The 21537-nt window shown below is 50.9% G+C and overlaps 7 protein-coding genes across 7 annotated transcripts; 3 read left to right on the top strand and 4 right to left on the bottom strand.

The window, feature by feature from the left end:
• Nucleotides 1-271: 271 nt before the first annotated feature.
• K441DRAFT_574258 (uncharacterized protein) lies at nt 272-775 on the bottom strand (the record flags this gene model as incomplete). The annotated part of the gene is made up of 1 exon (XM_067644092.1): nt 272-775. The coding sequence occupies one exon, from the start codon at nt 773-775 to the stop codon at nt 272-274; it is 504 nt and encodes a 167-aa protein (XP_067501042.1).
• Nucleotides 776-1990: 1215 nt separating this feature from the next.
• Nucleotides 1991-3855, top strand: K441DRAFT_698370 (uncharacterized protein; the record flags this gene model as incomplete). Its single annotated transcript, XM_067653056.1, has 2 exons — nt 1991-2658; nt 3295-3855. The coding sequence occupies 2 exons, from the start codon at nt 1991-1993 to the stop codon at nt 3734-3736; spliced, it is 1110 nt and encodes a 369-aa protein (XP_067501041.1). The 3' UTR covers nt 3737-3855.
• A 1847-nt stretch (nt 3856-5702) lies between these two features.
• K441DRAFT_688807 (kinase-like protein) lies at nt 5703-7876 on the bottom strand (the record flags this gene model as incomplete). Its single annotated transcript, XM_067652231.1, has 2 exons — nt 5703-7731; nt 7806-7876. 2 exons carry the CDS (start codon nt 7874-7876, stop codon nt 5703-5705), a joined length of 2100 nt encoding a protein of 699 aa, XP_067501040.1.
• Nucleotides 7877-8115: 239 nt separating this feature from the next.
• Nucleotides 8116-10236, bottom strand: K441DRAFT_664471 (uncharacterized protein). The gene is made up of 7 exons (XM_067649359.1): nt 10082-10236; nt 9951-10025; nt 9791-9867; nt 9572-9730; nt 9399-9518; nt 8482-9347; nt 8116-8431 (listed from the first exon to the last, which is right to left on the bottom strand). Exons 1-7 carry the CDS (start codon nt 10128-10130, stop codon nt 8344-8346), a joined length of 1434 nt encoding a protein of 477 aa, XP_067501039.1. The 5' UTR covers nt 10131-10236; the 3' UTR covers nt 8116-8343.
• A 505-nt stretch (nt 10237-10741) lies between these two features.
• On the top strand, nt 10742-17024 carry K441DRAFT_203163 (uncharacterized protein). Its single transcript, XM_067640497.1, has 3 exons — nt 10742-13972; nt 14022-14291; nt 14343-17024. Exons 1-3 carry the CDS (start codon nt 10925-10927, stop codon nt 16797-16799), a joined length of 5775 nt encoding a protein of 1924 aa, XP_067501038.1. The 5' UTR covers nt 10742-10924; the 3' UTR covers nt 16800-17024.
• A 546-nt stretch (nt 17025-17570) lies between these two features.
• Nucleotides 17571-18801, top strand: K441DRAFT_688804 (galactose mutarotase-like protein; the record flags this gene model as incomplete). The annotated part of the gene is made up of 3 exons (XM_067652230.1): nt 17571-17831; nt 17959-18273; nt 18424-18801. The coding sequence occupies 3 exons, from the start codon at nt 17571-17573 to the stop codon at nt 18799-18801; spliced, it is 954 nt and encodes a 317-aa protein (XP_067501037.1).
• Nucleotides 18802-19382: 581 nt separating this feature from the next.
• Nucleotides 19383-21217, bottom strand: K441DRAFT_574488 (uncharacterized protein; the record flags this gene model as incomplete). The annotated part of the gene is made up of 2 exons (XM_067644101.1): nt 19383-21024; nt 21090-21217. The coding sequence occupies 2 exons, from the start codon at nt 21215-21217 to the stop codon at nt 19383-19385; spliced, it is 1770 nt and encodes a 589-aa protein (XP_067501036.1).
• Nucleotides 21218-21537: the final 320 nt, after the last annotated feature.

Below are 21537 nucleotides of genomic sequence, written 5' to 3'. Positions count from 1 at the left end.
CACTTTAATTATATTTGTGATTAACTAGGAGGCAAGACCGCAAGCAAAAATGTTTAACTGTAATTTATAGACCCCACCCTTAAGGATCAAATATATCGTACATAGCGGAAGACCTGTCCACTTCTCAAGAATTTAAAAAGACAAGGACAAGACAAGTATTCCTTGAAACACTATGAAAAGTTTGGATTAGATAAGCGCTCACGCCTAGAAGGGGTAAAGCTTCTAATTTTTCCACCAAACACTCAGACTGGGATCGCCTCGCAGGTGGGCTTTAAAACCCAGGGTAATCACAGCCAGAGAAGTCTGTTAGGCCCGTAAACTTCTTAATAGCGTCTTCCTGACAGTCCCTTGGCGCAGCACCTTCACTCGTAAAATCTATTATAGCTTTGATTTTCATAGTGACCCAAACTCCATTATTCCCCAAATCTGCGAAAGGCGCATATTCTTTTAGGTTATCGGCGAAACAGGCATCTTCAACCTCCTTCTTAAACGCATCAACGTGATTATCAGCTTCAGGGAGACCTTTAATCTGAACACCGACGTTGCGGATCATATCCGGAGGTAGTACGATACTCGAGCTAAGCGAATAATGGACTGTACAGCTAACCACGATTTGAGTGCTAGCTCGAGGTAAGAGGGATTCGACGGCTTTTGCTCCTATATCCCCAATGAGGTCTCTAGGAGGAAACATTCCGCCTATGTTATTTAGACCCGCACTGGTAAAGGCGAGAAGATAGGTATAAAGGAGAAGCAACGATATTTTCGCGTAACGCATTGTAATGGTAATCAGGATAACACAGGTTTGGAGGCGGAAGACTGTGATTGCTAGAATGGAAAAGACCAGGATGGAGATTGTGGAAGTTATTATGGTAGAAAAACAGGAAGGGTGCTGACCCAAAGAGAACTGGGAGACGTATTTGCTGATTCTTAAATATTTCACAAAGAGTAAAGACTGAGTGTCCTGAACTGCCTTGAGTTGTTAGCGGCGTAGTCGTTGACGTGGGGGGGGAAGTCATCTGCCAGCCCGAAGGGGCGGGGCCGTACGAAGGAGCGACTGTGCCGCTAGCGCGCTTACAACAAAGTTGTTCGTCCATACTATTGGTGCGTTCTATAAACATGGATTCTATCAACGTCAGCTTATTTATGGGTCGTGAAACCCAACATCACTAGGATTGGTATTGATTGATGCTCGTGGATATACTTCTACATCCTACAAAAACTAGACCCTCCTGTCGCCTAACTGCGCCTTCTTCATGCGCAGAACACATCCAATATCACTGGGACAAATGTTCATGACGTGCCGCCTCATTTCAATATTTTCCCATCCTCCCTGATTCAGTGTTCCCCCGAAACAAACCTATTAACGCGATACACAGCATCATTTAATGGCACGCTGCCGTCTTCTAATCGTGACATTGTAATAGGACTGTCTAGTATAAGTCCTTTCGGTATTCATATAGCTACAGTTAGTTGCAAAATTTATTTCGCCTAGCAAGCCGTCTAACATCTGATCGCGAGGCTTGCTATTGCAACATGAAAGCGGCATTCTCATATCTGTCCCTATCGTATGATTCGTACGAGATGGTTGGCTTGATGCGCCACCCCTGAATACACTTGAAAACTATTGTTTCATGTTAGAGCGCCGCTCACGAAAAACAGGCAACAAACATTGTCCGCTTATACCAACAGCATATTTCATGTTGATTCTGTGTCCACCTTAAGTCCGTGAAGGACAGATAACTGACTTTAGACGTCAGGATGCCTTTTTTAGAAAGAAGAAACCGTATTCAAACAGATCCTTAGCTAGCGAGCATAAAGAGGAAGCAAAAAGACATATAAGACCATAATCCACCTTGTAAAACCAACCGTCTGATTCCCACTCATACTCACAGGTGTCAATATACCTACTCTTACCTAATATCTATCGCCATATTGCCTTTACCACATTGAATTTTGTTTCTAACCTATATTGCATCCCATCTCGAGCATTATGCTTTATCGGCGAGCAAATTTTCCATCAGCACGCTATTTGGGCTATCTACTTCCACTTCTCACAAGTATATTGCTCCTAGGATTCATAGATTCTGTTATAGGAAAGGCAATCCCTCTTCCTTTTCCATTCCCAGCAGACAACTCTCCTCCGGATACATCATACAATCCTCCGGCACCAGAAGGCGCTTTGCCTATCCCAGCCAACCCATTAAATATTAACAAAGACTGGTTCCTTTCATATCTGACAAAAAATCAACCGGAAAACAATTGTGTATTCTACTGCCGTATAACCAATCCGGCTAGGGATTGGATAAAACTAAACCCACCGTTAAGGACAATCTGGGAAACCTATCCTGCTTTTTTGTTTTTGGATGATAAGGAACCTAGGAAGTCCTTCGCTGATGCGGACAAGCAAGCGAGGGCCCAGAGTGGCAAGGAAGAATATCCGAACTTGAACAGATATGCCGCGATGTCATCAGAAGCCTATGCGGAAAGATGTCTGGGAACAACAGTCCACCTGCTTCTTGACGAGAACATAGGCATTCCGGAACAGTGCATCTGGAATTCGGAGGAAAAGGTGGCGCTCCTACGAGAACCGAATCCGATCCAGAAGGTCATAGAGATCACATTTAAGGCGGGCACAATGATAGAAAAGTCAAGAAGGGAGTATGCGCTCGCGGAAGATGAACCGGCATCTCCTTCGACATCTCCTTCTTCAAGTCCGACTGACGAACCGTGGTGCCAATCCTAGCCCGAATGGGGAAAGGGATCTCTCTTGCTTGGCATCTTTTTCAAGTACGATCTCTACAACTATTCCGCCAGGCCTGACGTCTATGTTATCAAGTGCCACACCTATAAGCACTCCCCAAATCTCCTACTGTTGACCTGAATCGGATTTCGTTACCACCGTCTTACTACTGTCTTACTACTGTCTTTAATGCCTAGTACTTTATGTCTTACCATCCAGTTCCTATTACCTATTTTGTTTCGGTTGCCAATTATATGTCTCTGTTGCCTGCACCAACCTCATCTCTATATAGAGAGCTTCTAGAGCCAGATTCAATTGACAGAGTTCTCATTCCTGATCGTCCGTTCAACGCCTACACTTATACGGATTTTTTTTGATCACGATGTTATCGCATGCGAGTCTGTTCCTTTGGGCAATTACGGCGGCTTTACGGAGACCTGCGCAGGCAGTTCAGTAACGCTCACTTTTGCCCCATCAGCTACCGTGCAAGTCGGCAAAAAATAGCAAAACGTTGGGACTTTAAACGGAACTGCTTTATACACCTCTATATCCAGCGCTCTCAACAAAATCTGTCCTACTGCTACGGAGAATTGGGCGTCATGTTCCACGACTACGGTGGCGATCAAACAAATCGTCTACATAGAAGGAGATGGCACCCGCGGGGAAGACGGCGAGCTTGTTGTCAGCGTGCAAAGCGGCTCATACAACGATACGAAACTCCGCGATGCTATGATTAAATCCGCTGCCCTCACGGCACAAACTTCAGCCAACAGCACAAACTGTTACCAGACGAAATATATTTTATGCGAGAAAGGCGAGTGCGGAGAGGAGAAGATAACTTTGTGCAACGCCGCCGGTTTCGCCGGCGTGCAGTACTACGATGGGGCGCCAGTCGCCGCGACAATGTGGCTCGATGTGCTTTGGGAATTCGGGGTCTATTCAGGGGAGTCTTTGACTGCGAAATCATCATCGAGACTCTCGACGCATTTCTTGTAGAATTCGCTCCTGAATTTGTGGTGGAAGATGTAGCGCTCTGTGAGGGGCGCCAGGCTGCATGCCAGGACGTGCTTGGCAATTGAAGGCCTGACATAGAAGGCCAAGTGTGCGGATTGGAGGGGGTAATAGTCTGGAGTCAAACAGTTTGCTTGTTTGCTTGTCTTGATTGTTTGCTTGTGGTTGAGTACTCCTGCGAGTCTGGGTCTGTTTGTCAGTTTGTCTTGCATTCCTTTGCCTACATAGATTGTCTTGGAGGCAGCTGTCCGTGCTATGTCTGATACGGACCGTATCTTTACGGAACTGTACTGTGCCATAGTAGACTTTGCCTACCAACCAAACCCTTAGGAACTCTTAATTTTTTTTCAACAACTTTAGCTGCCTAGGACGTCAGCCAGGGTTTCAGGTGCTGCAAAGAATGACAGGCAATTTATTTAGCCCAGGAGTGGGCGGACATTACGATTATACAATTTACTTTATCTCACGGCATCCCTTAGTAATAAGCCCATACCGGTGACCCGGTATAATTATATGTCGCTAGCCTCTCCAAGCTCACGCAGTCAGTTCTCACAAAACCCGGCGTAACGGCATGGATCACGGTCGTGCCGGGGTTGAACGGAGACGAGCATGCCATAACGCCTCCCTTGGTTGCGCCCGGCGCCATGAAGTTGAAATAGCCAGACGGTAGGTCGCAGTTGTAGGGCGGGCCATGCCATAGCAATGCTTGCCACCGTGTTCGTTCCATTTGCGGCGGTCCTCCTTAGGCAGAACGGTCCAGGTTCAGCCTATGTACTCTGGGTACGAGCCGGGAGGAAAAGAGTGGGAGTGTTGGACTGTGATTTGGATCAAGCCGTCCGGTTGGACATAGGTGTCTTGGCTGCTGGGGACAATGGAATACTTGAGTCACGTTCATAAGTTGTGTCCCGAGAAAATTCAGTTGGAATGAGGCATTTAAGTCAGTTTACAGGATACAGTGTGCTCGAAAACGCCAGCTCAGTGCCATTGGGACATGGGCTTACTACACTCGGGCAGTACGATGGCGAAGAAGCTTGTTAAATACCAAAGCCGCCTCCACTTGGCTCTACCTTTGAGGGCATTGAACTTGTTGTCATGAGGCCTGTAGACGATGAGGGTGTAGTGATTAGACAAGGTCTTCGTTTCCGGTTGATGCGTCGTGTCGTGAGGGAGGGTGAACGCTGCGGGCAGGACACAGAGTCCCCCAAGAATGAGTCTCGAGAAGAACGTTGATGATAATGCTGCTCTGAGAAAGTACTGTAACGAATGTATAGAGTTGGTTGTATGTCGATATCAAAATGCGTTGACAGTGCGCCGTGAGCTCCAGCGAGGTCGGCTGGCATCTTTCCATGAAGTAAATCCGTGAATAACTATGATGGCATTATAAAGTCTATTGAATTTTTTTTAGGTTCTCATCTGATGACACGAGACCCGTGTTCTGACAGGGTGCACAACATGAAGGCATTCATCATGCACTTTGCCGTCCTGAGATCCGTCACATCTAAAGACCAAGAAGCTTAAAAAAAATGATACTGCTAGATTATTAAGTGCTTTTGTTTAATTGGCTTCTTTGGCAAGACTGGAAGGTCTCCTGCGTTGATACGAGGAAACTGACCTTATGGTGGTTGGGATGGTAGCGGTTAGTCACGTGAACCCACGAGATGAGCTGAGTTGAGATATTTTTGGATTCAAATTTCAACTGATTCCTTAACTCCCAATATTGCACATCTTCCTTTTCTCGAGACTAACAAAATCTAACAAGTGATTTGGTGGTAAGGGGTCCGAGATAAAGGTAACCGATACTATAATAAGTGACGTGGCGAATGTTCATGAGATGACAGGTGATCGGGGAACGGGTTTCTGTAGAGAGTTTAGGTACTCTTGGCAGAAACGCTTGAGTTGGTATTAGAAGTGTCCAGACCGTACCGCCATTAGATGTTGAAAACACAGCCGATTATTCCATGTTGTGCCAGAGAGCCACATTTCGTAAACAGAGAGCATTCCATCGCCAGAACGCTGCCACAATTACGATATGAATGGCTAATAGGAGGAGCGATCCGCCAAGGCGAAAGTGGAGGCCACCGTAAGTTAACCCGGCAAAGGTGAAATCCAACGCCGCAAAACAAAGAAGCGGATATGCTACCCAAGGGTTTGCGGCGAGGGGATAACATGGGCTGGAAACAGATATCACTTTTAGGCAGAATAGAGATATCTTAGCAAGTCCGAACGTTATAGGATTTGCGGGGAAGTAGTGAAACCGTGATACTACTGTTGGGGGTGGAGGTAGCATTAAACGAGGTGCTTGTGGGGGTGGGTGATTCGATTTTGAATTGGACTCAATCTTGCGCGGACGGAGGACTACTGAAGAGTCTGGTGGTGTTGGTGCTCGCCCATTTTTTGTCGGAGTGGGAGGGTGAATAGGTGGACTGGGTGTACGAGAAGTATCCATAGAAGACGATTTTAGCATCGAAGAGCCTGGCCGCACATAGTTGGCGGCAGACTTTTTCCTTGAATGCTTACCGGGAGCAGGCGAAGGTGTATCGGCCCGGGATATTCGAGACCCAAGTTCCTCAAGACCAGATGGGCTCGCGAATCCACCAATCTCATCGAACATGGATGGAGACTTAAATACCTGCAGAATCTCCTCCGTTCCGGGTCGCTCAGCAGGATCCAAGGAAAGTAAATGTTTTAGTGATTTGTATAGCTTGTCGGGAAGATCATCTCGGACACGCCGTTCATAATTAAACCCGGCCCAAGTAGATATTTCTTCTCGAAGGCGGTCCAAATCTTCATTATCTTCATCAATGCCATCTGCATTGCGATACGGCAATCTTCCAAAGCACATGAAATACACAATCATGCCCAGCGAGAATATGTCCGATTTTGTGGAGAAGTTGCCCAGCGGTCCACCTGGAGACTCTCGACGAAGCACCTCTGGGGCACAATAAGAGATGGTTCCCGTTGCTCCGGTGGATTTCCGAACAACATTAGCTACTTGGACTTCTCCAAAGTCGCTTACAAGCACCCGCATCTTCTGTCCTGTATCGTGTAGGAGGCAGTTGCTCGGCTTTAGGTCGCGATGTATATATCCATTCGCGTGAAGATGGTTGAGACCTGAGGTGATATCCTTGAAAAACGAAAGGATTTGCTCGAAATGCATTCGACGCGGCCCATTTAGTTCATGCGGTTCCTCAAGTTGACCCTTTGATCTCCGGCGTAAGCGCTCTTTCAGTTGCTGTGTAGTCATGGACGTCTTTGCCGAATCTAAAATGTAATCGTGGAGGTCCCCAGCATTGCAGTATTGCTGTAGAATGAACGCACACGGAACGCTAGGTCCGAAATTTGATATTTGATAATCTTCCAGCCAGACGTGTCGGTATGAAACAAGATTCTGGTGTGATAGATTTTGGAGCAGTTGGACCTCGATCAAAACTTTTTCTAGCCATTCATGGTCGTCACCCACAGGTACACGTTTGCAGGCGAACTGACCAAGCGGCACACCGTCTAAAACATGTTTGACCAGTAGCACCACACCTTTCCCACCTCTTCCCAGCTCACGCTCCTCCACGAAGAAAGTTTTGAAGTAATTTGGGCTGAATGCCCTTGCGGATATGCCTTGAGACTTAGGTGGGGGTGCTGGAGTGCTTCCAACAAACTCAGCCCCAGCAGGGGCATGAAGAGTATCACCAGAGCTCCGCAGAGGTATGTGTCCAATACTTTTGTGAGGTGATGGTGGACACGGAGGTTCCGATGATCCAGGCTGACTGCGACGAAGCATGCGGAAGTATCCCGGATTCACAAACCCCGTCTCGTTATCCACAGCTGATCCATGCTCTTCTTCATCCGAATCCTGTGGATCTTCGTGAAGGGGTCGATGGCAATATGGGCAGTCGGCGATTTCGACGTCGGTCGAGTGGGAGACATCTCGCAATGAAAGCTGTTTAGACCGTTGATCGAAGACAACGACCGCAGAACCATGACGCCTGTAAATGAGACAAAATTAGCCTAGTTCTGACGGCATAAGTGGTACTCGAGCAAAAAACATGTGAGAACTGACAGGACGACTTCTCGAGATTCGGCGGGGAGGTAAGGCACAAGTGACATGCTGCGTTGAGGTTCGTCGGCCATAGCTAGAGATAGCTGGAAAGTCGTGTAATGGACTTTCTCCTCATGGTGTTATGATCAGATGCGCCCAACATGTCTAGGCTGGCCTGCAGGTCACTGGCTTAGACCGCTTGTTTTGTTGTGATGCAACGTGTGGAATAGTGAGCAGGGTCATCGCTTCTGTGAAGGTGCCAGGTGCCAGGGTGCCGGTCTATCAGTCACGAGCGACGTCAATGTGCATTTTGTAGCTGTAATTATGAATAGCCTGTATTTAAATATCGCAAGTTGAGTATTAATTAGAATAAACCGAGATTCATCGCAGCCGTTCATTGCAATGGTTTCCAAATGTAAATTAGAAGTCTTCCTCGCATAATTTCAGGAAGCAGCATATATATAAATGCAAGTAATTCCTCATAATAACCCTTGCACCCCACCAACTCCTTGATAATGCTCCGCCCATGCCGGATATTGCATGTTATGCAGCCAAATCCTTAATCGTCATCCAACTCCTCGAATCGTCCCTCGTCAACAGCCTGCTCAACTGGGTTCTTCACATTCACCACCCCAGTTTTCTTTAGTCTGCAACCAAGTCAGCGAAGGCAATGAACCGAAATAGGATGCAAACAAACCGTTCGAAAAGTACAAAGAGCCTCTCTGCCTCTCTTTCCTTTTCCTCCTGCGTCATTTTCGGTCCGGTATCCTCAGGTTCAGCGTCCAGTCTTTGGCCGGTAACTGGATTAACACGTTTAGCACCACCTTCTTCACTTTCAACAGCATTGGTACTAAATGCTTCCATTGCGCTTTTGGGTACCGCGATATTGTGGCTTAGAAGGAAACCAGACGCAAATCCGTAACCAACATTGCGAACAAATTTGGCTGCATCCTTCCCCGAAAGCTCGAACATCATCGAAGATATTGATCCTCTGAGATTTGGAGTTAAAGCAGAGGTGGATAGTCTCAGGAGTCGGGCAGACAGAGTATCAGACTTTCCGAGCGGACGAGTCCTTTCATCGTCCGTGGGCAATAACAACCACTCCATGTACTTCTTTACACTGTCTGGCGCGATTTCATATACTCGTCGTATGAGGGTCAGAACTGGCGCGGCAGCTTGGTCGAGTTCACTCTCAGGATAGGCAACGATAGCATTGTCGAGAATATTGATTAGGTGTTCGGCATTGCATTTTTGGTCGAACTTTGGGAAAACTGCATTTAACCCAAAGTGTGACTGCTTCTTGTCTTCTAAATCTAAGTTGAGGAGTGCATTGACAAGATAATTGATAGGTGGTTGAAGGGGTGGAATTGATATCTTTGATCGAAAAAGAATCTTGAAAATGTGAGGTATAGACTTAGAGAACTGGTCTGCAAGATCAGGGTAAAAATGAGTGATGTTGAACATAAGTTTAAGGGTCTCGGAGAGTGCCATTGTGTCCATCGGTTGGGTTTGAGATGCTCTACGGCTCGACTTCGAGTAGCGTTTTGAATGGCGGGCGATGGCCTAAAGCAGCCTTTAATACATGGATATATCATAGCACCCGAAAGATTTTACCTGGTTAATGCTTTCTGCTAGCTGGTGGTCTGCCACGAGCTTTTCATAATCCAGGTTTGTATCGTAAGTCATAAGGAAGAGGATTCTGGAAATGAGAAATTCATCATCTCTGTTGTCGTTCTGTATCCAGGAATTAGACTCGGCGCAACCTCTACCCATAATAATCAACTTACCTTTAACCGCTCCGCGGCTCCTTCTCCATAACCCAAGTCCACAAGTATTTGGCGCGTTTTTGGCTGCAGCAATAATGCATTTGCTAAGCAGCGAAGCGCCTCTCGAGATGTCACCGACGAAGTGCTCTCGAAGCTGTACCGTGCCAGTGTCTCGATTCCCTATCGCCATGCTCCTCAGCACCACCGCTGACACGCGCATTATGTATTGCTTCTACATACATCTTTTGTGAATATCGGGTCGGCATTTTCTACAACGCGTCCATGGACCTTGAGCTCTTCCAAGATCGAGTTTCGCCCTGGTGAATTACGGTTAACCCGATGAACTTTGCCCCAGCACACGGCGCGGGGATGCGCATAGAAAGGCATGAGTGAATCTTACGATGAGGTAGGAGATTAGTTTCTTTGAGGTCGACGGTCAGTTTTGCCAGGAGTGCGGTAACTTCGTCGAGCTTCTCTGAAGTGAGGTCAGCGCTGACACTGCATGAAGGGACGGCGGGCAGAATGGCATACTTTGGCCGCTGCTTGGCTGGGCGGTGGTGACTTGAATGGTCGAGGCCATGTTGACATTGAGTTGGTGAAGGAGGGAGAGTGGATTGCGAGGCCGAGACGCGGCATTAACGGCAAGTTCGAAGAGGATGCGTCCAGGATTATGGTGGGAGAAATCCGGCCCCGCATTGTTGTAGGTTGAAAGGGGCATCTAATATCATCGGCTATCACAAGCGGCTGCGCTGATCATTTCCGAGGCCATGTGCTTTCAGAGAATGAGACGAAGCTATCATCAGGACAGTCAAGCCATCGCATTAATTAGGATAGGGCGTTAGTAGGACATGTGGATAGACGCATGTCACCGTCATGTGCATGTCCACTTGAACCTTGATTTCGTCCTAGCATCGAAGCCATTGCGAGGCTGCGAGGCACTCCATCACGCTGTATCGTGACCAGCGACGGGACCAACCGACATGTGAATCTCTCGCTCGCAGGGGTGGCTCGAAAGTGAAGCCCGATGGTGCACTATGATGCATTTGCAGGGAGGGGGATAAAAGCCATCCAGTCAAACGATACGGCGCGAAATCCCCTGGTGCCCCGGATTCTGGAGCGACGGGAGCGCTTGCAGCTGACATGAGTCCAGGCGCCGCGGGTGCCCGTCACTCCAAGTCTCTCGCTCGCGTCGCGTCCAGCTCCCGCCAGGGCTTTGGCGTGGGACCGCGATTTCCACTTTGACCAGCCCTGTCAATTTCACCTCTACCCACGATCACAAAATCTCTCCAATGCCATGATATTTGCCGCCTCTTTGTTTCAGTCTCTTTTCAACTTCCTTTCTTTCTTCTGTTCCATCTTCCATTCAGCATAGCCATGGTGTTCTCTTCTACGTTGCTCAAAACTTTCGCTGCTCGTCCGCCTACTCCTCCGCGCGATGTCAATCGAGACATTGCTGATGCCCTCGATTTCCTCGACGAGTCCTTTGTCACGTCTCAGGTGCCGAAAAAGCCGGTAGAGCGAAAACTCTTTGTCAACACTCCTCCCCAACAGTCACCGTCCTCTTCAGCAGAACAGCCTATCAAGGACTCTAGAAAAAGGAGAAAGCGCGTTGATTTCGACTTCTCGCCATGTGCTGATAATCACGACTCGAAAGATTTCGGCCATTGGACTCCCAGGTCCACGTTGAGACCACTCCCTCAAACACGAATTCCGGTAGCATTAAAATCAATCCTCAAAGCATACGACCCATCGACAAGCTTCAACCAGATTGCGGCGACCGAATCCATTCACTTAGGCCCAATATCGGCACACAGCTTCGAGACTTTTGCAGAGATGCTCGAGTCTGTCACTCAGCAACTTGCCAAAGAGGCGAGGCAGGCGCGATTGGATGCATATATTTGTTTGATGGGTACGTTAAAGGCGTATGACAACATTCCAGATACCAAGGCTCTAGTCTCGAAAGCCGGACTGCTTTCACAGTTCATCCGACGAGACATGACGGCACTCAATGGTTCAAACGCCCTCGACTCTGTCCTTATCACTCAAGCCCTCAAGCTCTTAATGGCTTTAGTACGAATCCCCAGCGTCATAGAAGTGATGGATTCAGACTTTTGCTCATTCGTAATTGACCGGTCGACTGAGATTGCAGAAGACTCGAAAGCGCCGAAATCTGTCATCAACACTCACCTGTGTGTTCTCACGCAACAGAATTTCAGTACGAAAATAATGACTGCTGCACGTGCAGAAAGAATTGTAGACGCCGTCCATGACATAGCCGATCGTGTTAAGGGCAACGGCGTCTATGCCTACAGACTACTTGTTTACCGAAAGCTCATCGGGCAGGCCCCTAATGTGATGATAGCGAAAATCCGTCAATGGTTTGAACATGTATTTCACGCAATGCTAAGCAGCCAGAAAGACACGAGACAGCATGGCATTGATGTTGCAAGATTAGCCGGTATGGAGTTTGGAACGAACAGCCAAGCATCAAAAGCGGTATTGGATTTTCTGAATATTCCTATCGTTGCTGGTGGATGTATGGCAAGCTACCTTGTGGATCGTCTCATGAAAATGCTCGAAAAGAAAGGAGAAGCATCTCCAAGTCCGCAGATTTGGGGAGCGGTTACTCTGTTTCTTCGACCGGCGCTGCGTAACTCAGATCGGGAGCGCTGGCGACCTCTTCGGTCGTGGCTCACCATCTTCGAAAGATTCCTCAACTCGAATTCGCAGGTTAAATACCATGCTAACATCGCTTTCAACTCTCTCGTGTTTGTAGTCAATCCGGATCGTTCGACTACGCCTGCTATGGCAAATCTTCTACGGAACATACCTCAAGGTCAGTTGGAGCTTAGGAGTAGGTGTTCTACTCAAGAGAGCCAGATCGCCACTGCCAGCTATTATACTCTTCTTTACTACTCTCTCCGTCCTTCTGCATCCGAAGAAGAGCTTCGGCGTTACTGGAATGAATTTGTATATACGATCTGGTCTAGCCTGATTTCCTCCTCTACGAGGAATGCGAATGCAGCCTGCCGAGTCTTGTCAGCTTTGTTTGGATCCAACCCTCCAAGGATATGGAACGAGCAGAGAGCTCTTCAATCGCAACCCATCAGACTCGAAGAGTTGCCCAGGCTTGATCCCAAGTGGATGCGAAAGCATATTGCCCTAATCCTGGGAATTGTTGATATCTGTCTAGGTGCCGCATCATGGTCTTCTCGTCCTTCAGGAGAGGATGCAATCAAGACGATGTGGTCTTGCTTAATGAATTCTCTAGCAGAAGCCGGCAGCAAAGAAGTTAAGGCATCGATGGAACTAAAGGACGCAATTGCACACATTGTAAATTTCCTCCATAAGGTTTGGTCCAACCACACATCGTCACCTGCCACGGAAGAACGACAGGAAGATGAATGGGCGGAGAAGTTTGGTTTCTTGGTTGAGACAGCAATGCAGAAATTGGGCGCATTCAATTTCGCCGAGAAATTCCTGACAAGGAATAGCGAAGCAGATGATTTCGAAGTTGCGCCTACTCCTTCACACCGATCTAGGAATACCGGAGGCCTGCAATCTCCTGCTTTGGACCTGGTGGATTTACTCTCAAATCAATCCGAGGGCAAACTGCCTGACTCAAATCGTCTTGCTTTGGTTAAAACCATGGTCGGACCTTGTTGGGAATCAAGAAATACTACTTTGCTGAAGTTGGAGCTCCTCAAAGACTGCTCAGATATTGCAAGAATAACGCCCAACGCCGGTTTGGCATCGAAAGTTTGGGAGAGTGCTGCACAACTCGCCGAGGCGACACTTAACCAAGTCGCTGGACACACAGTAGAGCATCAATCACGTCAGTTCGGCGAAGAATGTGGAGAGATAGTCAAGATTCTCGGACACGGTCTTCGCTATTCGAGCCCACGAAGCTTGACTGTAACCAAAGACTTATTAGCCACCTTCATGGCAAAAGTGCAACAGGAAGCTGGGGATGGAGGAGTCATACTCGCCATCATAGAACCGCTCTCTGAAGCAATTCGCGCACAGGCTTCGGAGCAGGACGCCAATACCGCACTAATTTATACTGCTGTCCTACTCAACAATTTGCCACAAACTATCAACCGTCGCCAGCTCGAACAAGGAAGGAAAGCGCTGTGGAGCGCATCTCCCGTCCCCCCACGAGTCCACGATTTTGACCCTTACAATCATATGTACAAAGCTGTTGTTGCTCTTTCAACGTCTTCTTACGAGAATCTGAACTTCATTGAAAGCCTTAATCTTAAGGAATTCATCTCTTCATTAGCTCGATCAATTCAAAACTGCCCGATATCCCTTTTGGGATTATACTTTCGGAAGATACAGAATGGCATTGCTTTTTGGATTGAAGACTCGGAGCGCAAGCTTCAGGCGAAAGAAAAACGTACGCTGGACATATATCATGAGGTATGCACGAACTCTCTCCATTTTTCAAGATGAGGTTAACACTCTTCAGATTTTAGCACTATGGCAAACTATCAACACAGCTATTGAGCGGCTTCCCCGAAAAGACAGCTCTCTGCTCGTTGCTCTGGAAGCCATGATTGCAGCCGGGTTTTCCAGCCGCCGTCGTGCGATAGTCAATATCTCCATCGAGACTTGGAACTGCACATTTGGAGTAGAGGACACTTTAGAATATCCGTCGAAGGTCAAACTTGCCCTGCAACAGCTACGCCCACTGGCTGACTTGCACCTACCGGCATTTCCTGAGGGTGACGGTGATCGGGTAAATATCTTCTAGATTGATGTCTTACCCCCGAAACTAACGTTCAATCAGGACATTGTAACCACATTCTACGATTCTGAAGACAACGACGAACCTACTCCGAAGCAAGCTACAATCTCTGGCGTGGCCGCCTCGCCTTTACCCACTCTCAGAGCTACTCCTCTGCATTCATCTCTTGCCAAGTCTACAGTACTAAGAAGGAGCAGTAGAACTCCCCTAAGGCAGATCTCAAAGACTCGATTACGACACGATAATTCACAAATTCATTTTGAAGCTATTGAATCGTCCCCACTCAGCTCTGTTAACCAGGAATCTCAAGTGTTGACAGACAGACAAAAGGAGGTGTTCGAAAAACAGCAAGCTACAGCCGCTGCCATGTTTCCAGATATTCGATCTAGCCCAGTCACACAGCCTGCAATGCGAACCTCAGACATGCCCCAACTGAACCTAACATCTGACGCTAGCAATGCTGATGAGCCATTGGATGAGGGCTCAAGAACACCTTTAGCCGCTCTTCCATCTCTTGGGCCAATGGATTATTATCTTGGATCTTCACCTACACCTCGGGCTAGAACGCGAAGCCAGCATATGTTGAGTAGTGGTAGAACCTCAGTAGCACCGAACGCTACGCGACCCATTCATTTAGAAGTCCAATCGACCAATATTCCTTCGTCACCTCCGGATCTAGGAGAAGAAGCCCACGACAATGCCAATTCTACTGTTCTCGATGCTGACGTGCGTGTACACGATGAGGATACTGCCCCGAATAGCTTTGAACATTCCCAGGTTGGTAAAGCCGACGAGCCACATCAAGATAGTGCCGATACTACTGATCACGAGGAAACCATTGACAATCAGGAAGACGTGTGCAAAGATTCGTCAGAAGACATGAACCTTGCTGCAGTGCCTAATGGGGAACAAGATTTGCTCATAGATGATGAGCCTTGGTCAGAGCTTCCAAGTTCAACGGCTGACCTTGAATTGAGTGCTCAGATTGCTGCCGAAATTGATGCGCATCTTAGGAGGCCAGAAGTTGGAGGTGATGAAGAGGACCAGTCTCTACTACATGGGCAGACCGCATCTCAACAAAACGTCGGTGACGTCTTCTCAGACTGTCTTTCCGATAAACTTTCTTCTGGCACGGCAGATAGCACGGAAGTGTTCGTTGATGCCCCCTCAGTCCTGCAGCATAATGCGAAGAAAACGGTACAAAGTCCGCCTGTTCAAGAACCAGAGTGCTCCGTTACTTCTGACGCCCGCTACCCTGACGACTCTTCAGAGATCGCGGAGACGCAAGCTCAACAACAGACGCCCATCCTACTAAGCCAACTTGAGGCATTTACTCAGGATGACACCGAGCAGTCTATTTCCGACGTGAGTCGTGTGGGGGATTCTTTCTCAGTATCAGAAAACGAACTGGCAGCGTTGGAGAACTGCGCGTCAGTCCCAGAAGCGGTTCGAAAATCCCCTCGGAAACCCGCATCTTCCAGCAATACCATGGCCAGAGCTACGCTGAAGCGTAAAGAACCGCCAGTCAAACTGATAAGCAACGCGAAACGAGCCAAGAGAGCGTCACAAACCACGCCGGAAGCAGCGTCCACGCCGTCCACGGCTGCAACTGAGGCAAAGAGCAACGTTCCTCTAGACTGCATCATGGTAACAGTCAGCCCGCCCCCGGCATCCCGCTCGCCTTCTCCCCAGCCCGACATCGTCGACGAACCAACCCCTCCACCCGCTCCAGTCGCCGAATCCGAAATGCCAGCATCGCATAGCATGTTGGCGCCACCAACGCCCGCCGTCTCGTCCACCAAGCGGAAGCCCGGCCGCCCCCGCAAGGTGGTTTCTGAGAGCCAGTCCGCACAGAAACCGGCTGCGTCTCTGAAGCGTCGCACTCGCCTCTCAGCGCCCGAGCTCGACAGGCTTGATTCGGATACAGATGCCTTGGTTGTGGAAGACACGCCCGCGCCGAAACGGATGCGCACGCGCGCGAGTCAAGATGTGAGTAGAGGACCGTCCAGCGCGCCGTCGGAGAGCGGGTCCGTGCTGTCGTTGGCGTCGTTGGCGGCGCAGGTGAGGAGGGTTAGCCATGTCGAGATCGGCGGCCGTGCTGTGGGCAGGTTGGGCGTGGATAGAGCAGGCGTTCCAGGCGAAGCTGGTGATGGCGAGGCTGCCGATAACGAGGAGGAGCGAGCGGACGCGACGGTTGCTCAGCCACGGCGTGATGCGACGACTCCGCTTGAAACTGCGGACGAGGGCGTGCAAGAGGTTAGGACGCCGAGCAGGCCCGCTTCTTCTCCTGCTGCTGCTGCTGCTGGGGCGACGCCGACGAGCTCATTGGGCAGGGTTATGTTGACTCCAAGGAGCATTCTTGGACGGCTGAAGAAGATCTTGTCGGATTGCTCGCAGATGGTGCTGGGGAGTCAGGAGGAGCGGCAGTTCGATGACGTGCTGTTTGAGCTGCGAACGGAGGTGCATGCGGCGGGGAGGAGGGGGAGAGGGGTGGAGTGAGGGTGAGGGTGAGGGGGTGGGATTGGCTGGATGGGCTTGGTTGCTTTGGTGATGCTTTTGGAATACCCTATATGATGGGCATTATTTTGACGAAAACTATCAAATACAGTTTCTTGGGTGGCTTTATTACTATCAGACCTGTTGAGTGTGGTAGGGGATAGTATTGGTAAATATGGGACTTGGCTGCGAGCTAGCTGTGGCAACCCGGAATTGAAATGATCATCTTCTGCACCGCGCATACCTCTCTGTAGCCCTGATCTCGAAGACCAGAGCATTGAATGTCCAAGGGTTGTGGTTATGGGTTAGGATCGCGAGGCTGTTGCGCATCTCATTGTCAGGGAGTTGGAGTGTTTGAGACGTCGATCCGTACATTGCTGGGCTGCAGTCCTGAAACCCGAGCTAGTTTCAGCCGAATGACAGTTCCCTAACGACGTTGGTAGTGGGGATGGGATGTCTTTTCGGGCCCTGCCCCTCCGATGCTCCTCTCAGCTTCAGCATTCGCCAATCTCCAATCCAACCACTTCACCTGCGTGCGCTCTCGATACATCGAAGGAGGAAAAGAGAATAAGAGTGTGGCAGCCCGCTTCTATCTTGCTAGCTACAGACTCCCATTCTACTGCACTGCCCTATCCTGCCCAACGACCGCTGTACCCCTCCACCCCGCATCGTCCTTCGACCACCACCGCTGCCCGCCTCCCCACACCTCCATTCCCCCTCGCTGTAGAAACTCTCCCCGACCGCGCAGCAGCAGCAGCAGCAGCAGCAGCAGCAATGGTCGACCGCGCAAATCGCCCCCAGGCCATCAACGCGCCGGGCGCGGCGGCGCCGGGCCCTTCGGTCGACATCAGCGCGGGCGGCGGACGCGTCGCCGCGCGCCTGCCCAGCGGCGACAGCGTCGACATCCTGCTGTACGGCGCGACCGTCGTCTCGTGGAAGAGCAACGGCGGAGACACCGAGAACCTGTGGTTGAGCGAGAAGGCGGCGCTGGATGGGAGTAAGGCTGTTCGCGGGGGTGTGCCGGTTGTTTTTCCGGTGAGTGGAGTTGGTCCTTTTTTTTTTTTTGCTGTGGGAAGGGAGGGGGGGGGGGGGGGGNGGGGNNGGNTTCNNNTGCCCNGGGGGNGTGTGTGTGCTTGGNTGNTGNTGTGGGGTTTGCATGCAGGTGTTCGGCCCGCCGCCGCCCAACCACGGGACGTCGTCGCTGCCGCAGCACGGGTTCGCGCGGACGTCGCGCTGGGAGTTCCTGGGCAAGTCGACGTCTGAGGACGCCGAGGACCCGCTGTCGGTGAAGCTGGACTTTGGGCTGTACAGCTCGAACCTGTCCGAGGAGGCGCGCAAGGCGTGGCCGTACCACTTCGGCTTGGTCTACAGCGTCACGCTGGGTAAAGACAGCTTGCAGACGGTCATGAATGTGCGGAATGAGGGAAGTGATGTGTTTGAGTTTCAGATGCTGCTGCATACGTATCTTAGAGTCAAGGTGCGTGGAATCCCAAAACTCCCTATCTCTCCCATACCAAATCCCCTGCCTCTCCCCGTCCTAAACCCCCGACCTCTCATACCCACCAGCATCCCCGTCTCCCCAGCACTCCCACCAACGCAGCAAAATTGACAGAGCGGGTCATCACAGGACATCAGCACAACCACCATCGCCGGCCTCCACGGCGTGACCTACAAAGACAAAGTCCTCAACAGTACCACGGCCGCCGAAACGCACCACGCGCTCTCCATCGACGGTGAGGTCGACCGCGTCTACGCCTCCATCCCGCAGCGGACGACGACGGTGCTCGAGGCCGGCAGCCCGCGCTTCGACGTCGTGCGCGACAACCTCGACGACACGGTGGTCTGGAACCCGTGGGCGGAGAAGGCGGCATCCATGGGCGATTTCGCGCCCAAGGATGGCTTCAAGCATATGCTGTGCGTGGAGGTTGGCGCGGTCAATGGGTGGCAGAAGTTGGAGCCGGGGGATGTGTTTGAGGGCGGGCAGATTATCAAGAGTTTGTTGTAGGTCGGGGGTGGCGGGGAGAGAGGGATAGGAGTGGCGGAGAGAGAGAGATGTGGGGTGGATGGGAGGATGGAGTGCATGGCGTAAGGGGGATCGAGATAGGGCTGGTAAGCGAGGGTCTACCAAAAAGTGCCCTGGAAGGCTTTGAGAGGGGTGCGGATAGATTTTTTATGCTTTTACGATCGGTTGAACGAGGATGATGGCGCAGAGTAGTATATCACGGGTTACACGTGACGCGGACGAGACGGGCAGATGCATCCCCTCAATTTTTGCTTCCAGTCTTCTCTGCTCCCGCCTCTGATTTGAATGCTTTTGCCCAAGCCATACCTAGTGCTTGCTATAGGGATCCGAACATATTGGCTCATTCATTACGATTCGTTAATCATGCAACCTACCCCTGGCTGATCTATCATGCAAGCGCCATAAGGTTCGTAAAGAAGAAAATGCATAAATCCATCAATCAGCATGAAGAAACAGCTGTGGTCAGGGCAGACGACAAGCCCTGCTTGCCATCCAAATCCACGCAGTAGCGACAGGACACTGCCGCAGAAGCAGGAGGTCGACGAAAGCCACGAGCAAATCGATCACTGAAGAAGCGGGTCCTGCAAGTTAAACCAGTCAACAATCATTCCCAGCGATACAAACAGAGACGCCCAACTCACCCGGAAGTGTTTCTGGAAATTCCCCCTCTTCTCGTTCCCGGCCTGGTACCTATTCCTCTCGCGCTGCTCCCGCCGCCGCTCGCGCTTCTCGACCACGCGGATCTCCGCCTTCTTCGCCTCGCTCACGCCCACCATGCCCAAGCCGCCATTCGCACGCGTGACGAGCTGGCGGCCCCTCCCGCCCATATCCCCACCGGCGTGGGCATCCCTATCCAGCGACGACTCGCTGCCGGACGCGATGGCGCGCCGCTGCTGCTGCCGTAGCTCCATGCGCTCGGCGACGCCCGGGTAGTTGCGCAGGTTCTGGCGGTAGTAGCGGTTGAGGGAGCGGTGGCCGGCGGTGCGGCCGGAGGGGAGGTGCAGCTCGAACTCGTCGTGGTAGACGGCGACGGGGGTGGCGTGCGCGTGCGAGTGCCAGCCGTCGGCGCTGCGGTGCGGGCGCGGGTCGCCGTGCGAGTGGTGCCGCGAGCGCGCCAGCAGCGCGTACCGGTGCGAGCGGTCGCCCAGCGGGATCGCGGTGATCTCGTCCGTCGGGACGTCCGAGAGCGTGCTGTCGGTTTCCCAGCCATCGTCGTCGGCGGCGGGGGCGGACGCGTCGCCGGAGATGGTGGTGGTGGTGGTTTGGCGGGCGGCGCCGAGCTTGATTCCGCCGGTTTCGTTGGTCGTCGAGTCGGTGCTGTTGGAGTCGTCTTCCCCCCCCCCGGCGTCGGAGTAGGTGCTGGTGAAGTCGTAGAATTGGCCGATTTCGATCAGCTCCTCTTCGCTTTCGAAGGCAATCATGCAGTGTCCGCGGTCGCGCATGTGGGTTTGGATGCCGGAGGTGGTGTGGACCACTTTGCCGCAATAGAGGCACTCGTGCAAGTCGTTGATTTTGTTCCACAAGTAGGTGATGAGACCTTCAGCGTCGACGAGATAATCCTTCTCTGGGACGAACATGCCGTGGAAGCGGCCCATGTGCTGAACATTTAGCGGGAAGGTTGGAGAAGCAAAGTTGCAGAAGAGGCAGTTTAACATGGGGTTAGCGCTATACTTGGAGGTAGAGGCCGTCGAGGCAGTGTCGTCGTCTTCCATGGTGGTCGTCGCTGTAGTGGTAGTTGATAACGGGTGTTCTGGTCGGTCCTCCGCTGACGAGTGATGTGGTCTCGTGGGACGACGCGAAACGGGCTCCTTCTCGTCCAATGAGGTATTTTTGATGTCGTTCACGACCTGCGAAAATTCGGCCTCTGCGTCGTCCACATCGACCACGTCTTTCGACTCCGACTCCACGACCGGCTCACCCATGGAGAATGCGGAGCTCAGCATGGAGGCTGTTTCATCATCGCGGATTGTTGACGATGCGGCCTTCTGTGCCCTCGTGACATTCGCCTTGTGCTTCTGGCTGTTAAGATGGTTGTTATAAGCGTTTTCGCTGTAGTACGTTTTCTGACACACGGTGCACGGTTTCTCGAACGATGCTCGTGCGGCAGTTGCGGCGGCCGATGCCTTGGTGGCCAACACCTTCTCTGCAAAGATCTCCGAAGACAGAGGAGGGAGAGAGGCTACTCGACGCTTGAGATTATATCGACTGAAAGGAAAGAGCGAGTGGTTAGTTTGATTTCACGGCATGAGACAATATCCCAGGTTACTTACTGCCAGTCTGATTGCATATGAGTCCTCTGCAGTTCACTTGACCTGAAGGCTACCTGGCAGGTATTGCAGGTAAAAGGGTGGGTGGACTGCGCGCTCTGCTGTTGCTGCTGCGCCGTTGTGTCGGCCATGGGGACGTAGAAGACAATGATGGAGGAGATGGAGGAGCGAAGAGAGTTTTCGAGTAGAATGGCTTTGTTGAAAGTGGTGTGAGAAAAGGATAGGGAGCCTTAGGGGAGGAATATGGTGGTGGAAGAAGGCGTATGCACTCCAAAGGGTACATGTATGTGCTTGTCAAGGCTGGGAAGAGGGATCCGGAAGAGGGTCCGGAAGAGGGATTGGGAAGCTGGAGAGGGAAAATTCAGGCAGTGGATGCAGAGTATTACAGATGACCAGCGCGCGGCGTAGGTTCAATGTCCGCTGGGTTCAATATGCGCTGTTGGCGACGAGT

The sequence above is a fragment of the Cenococcum geophilum genome (genome assembly GCF_001692895.1).
Source record: "Cenococcum geophilum 1.58 unplaced genomic scaffold K441scaffold_38, whole genome shotgun sequence".
Taxonomy (NCBI): Eukaryota; Fungi; Ascomycota; class Dothideomycetes; order Gloniales; family Gloniaceae; genus Cenococcum; species Cenococcum geophilum.
Note: the sequence above shows the minus strand (reverse complement) of the source record. Positions and strands in the feature narration are given on the sequence as shown.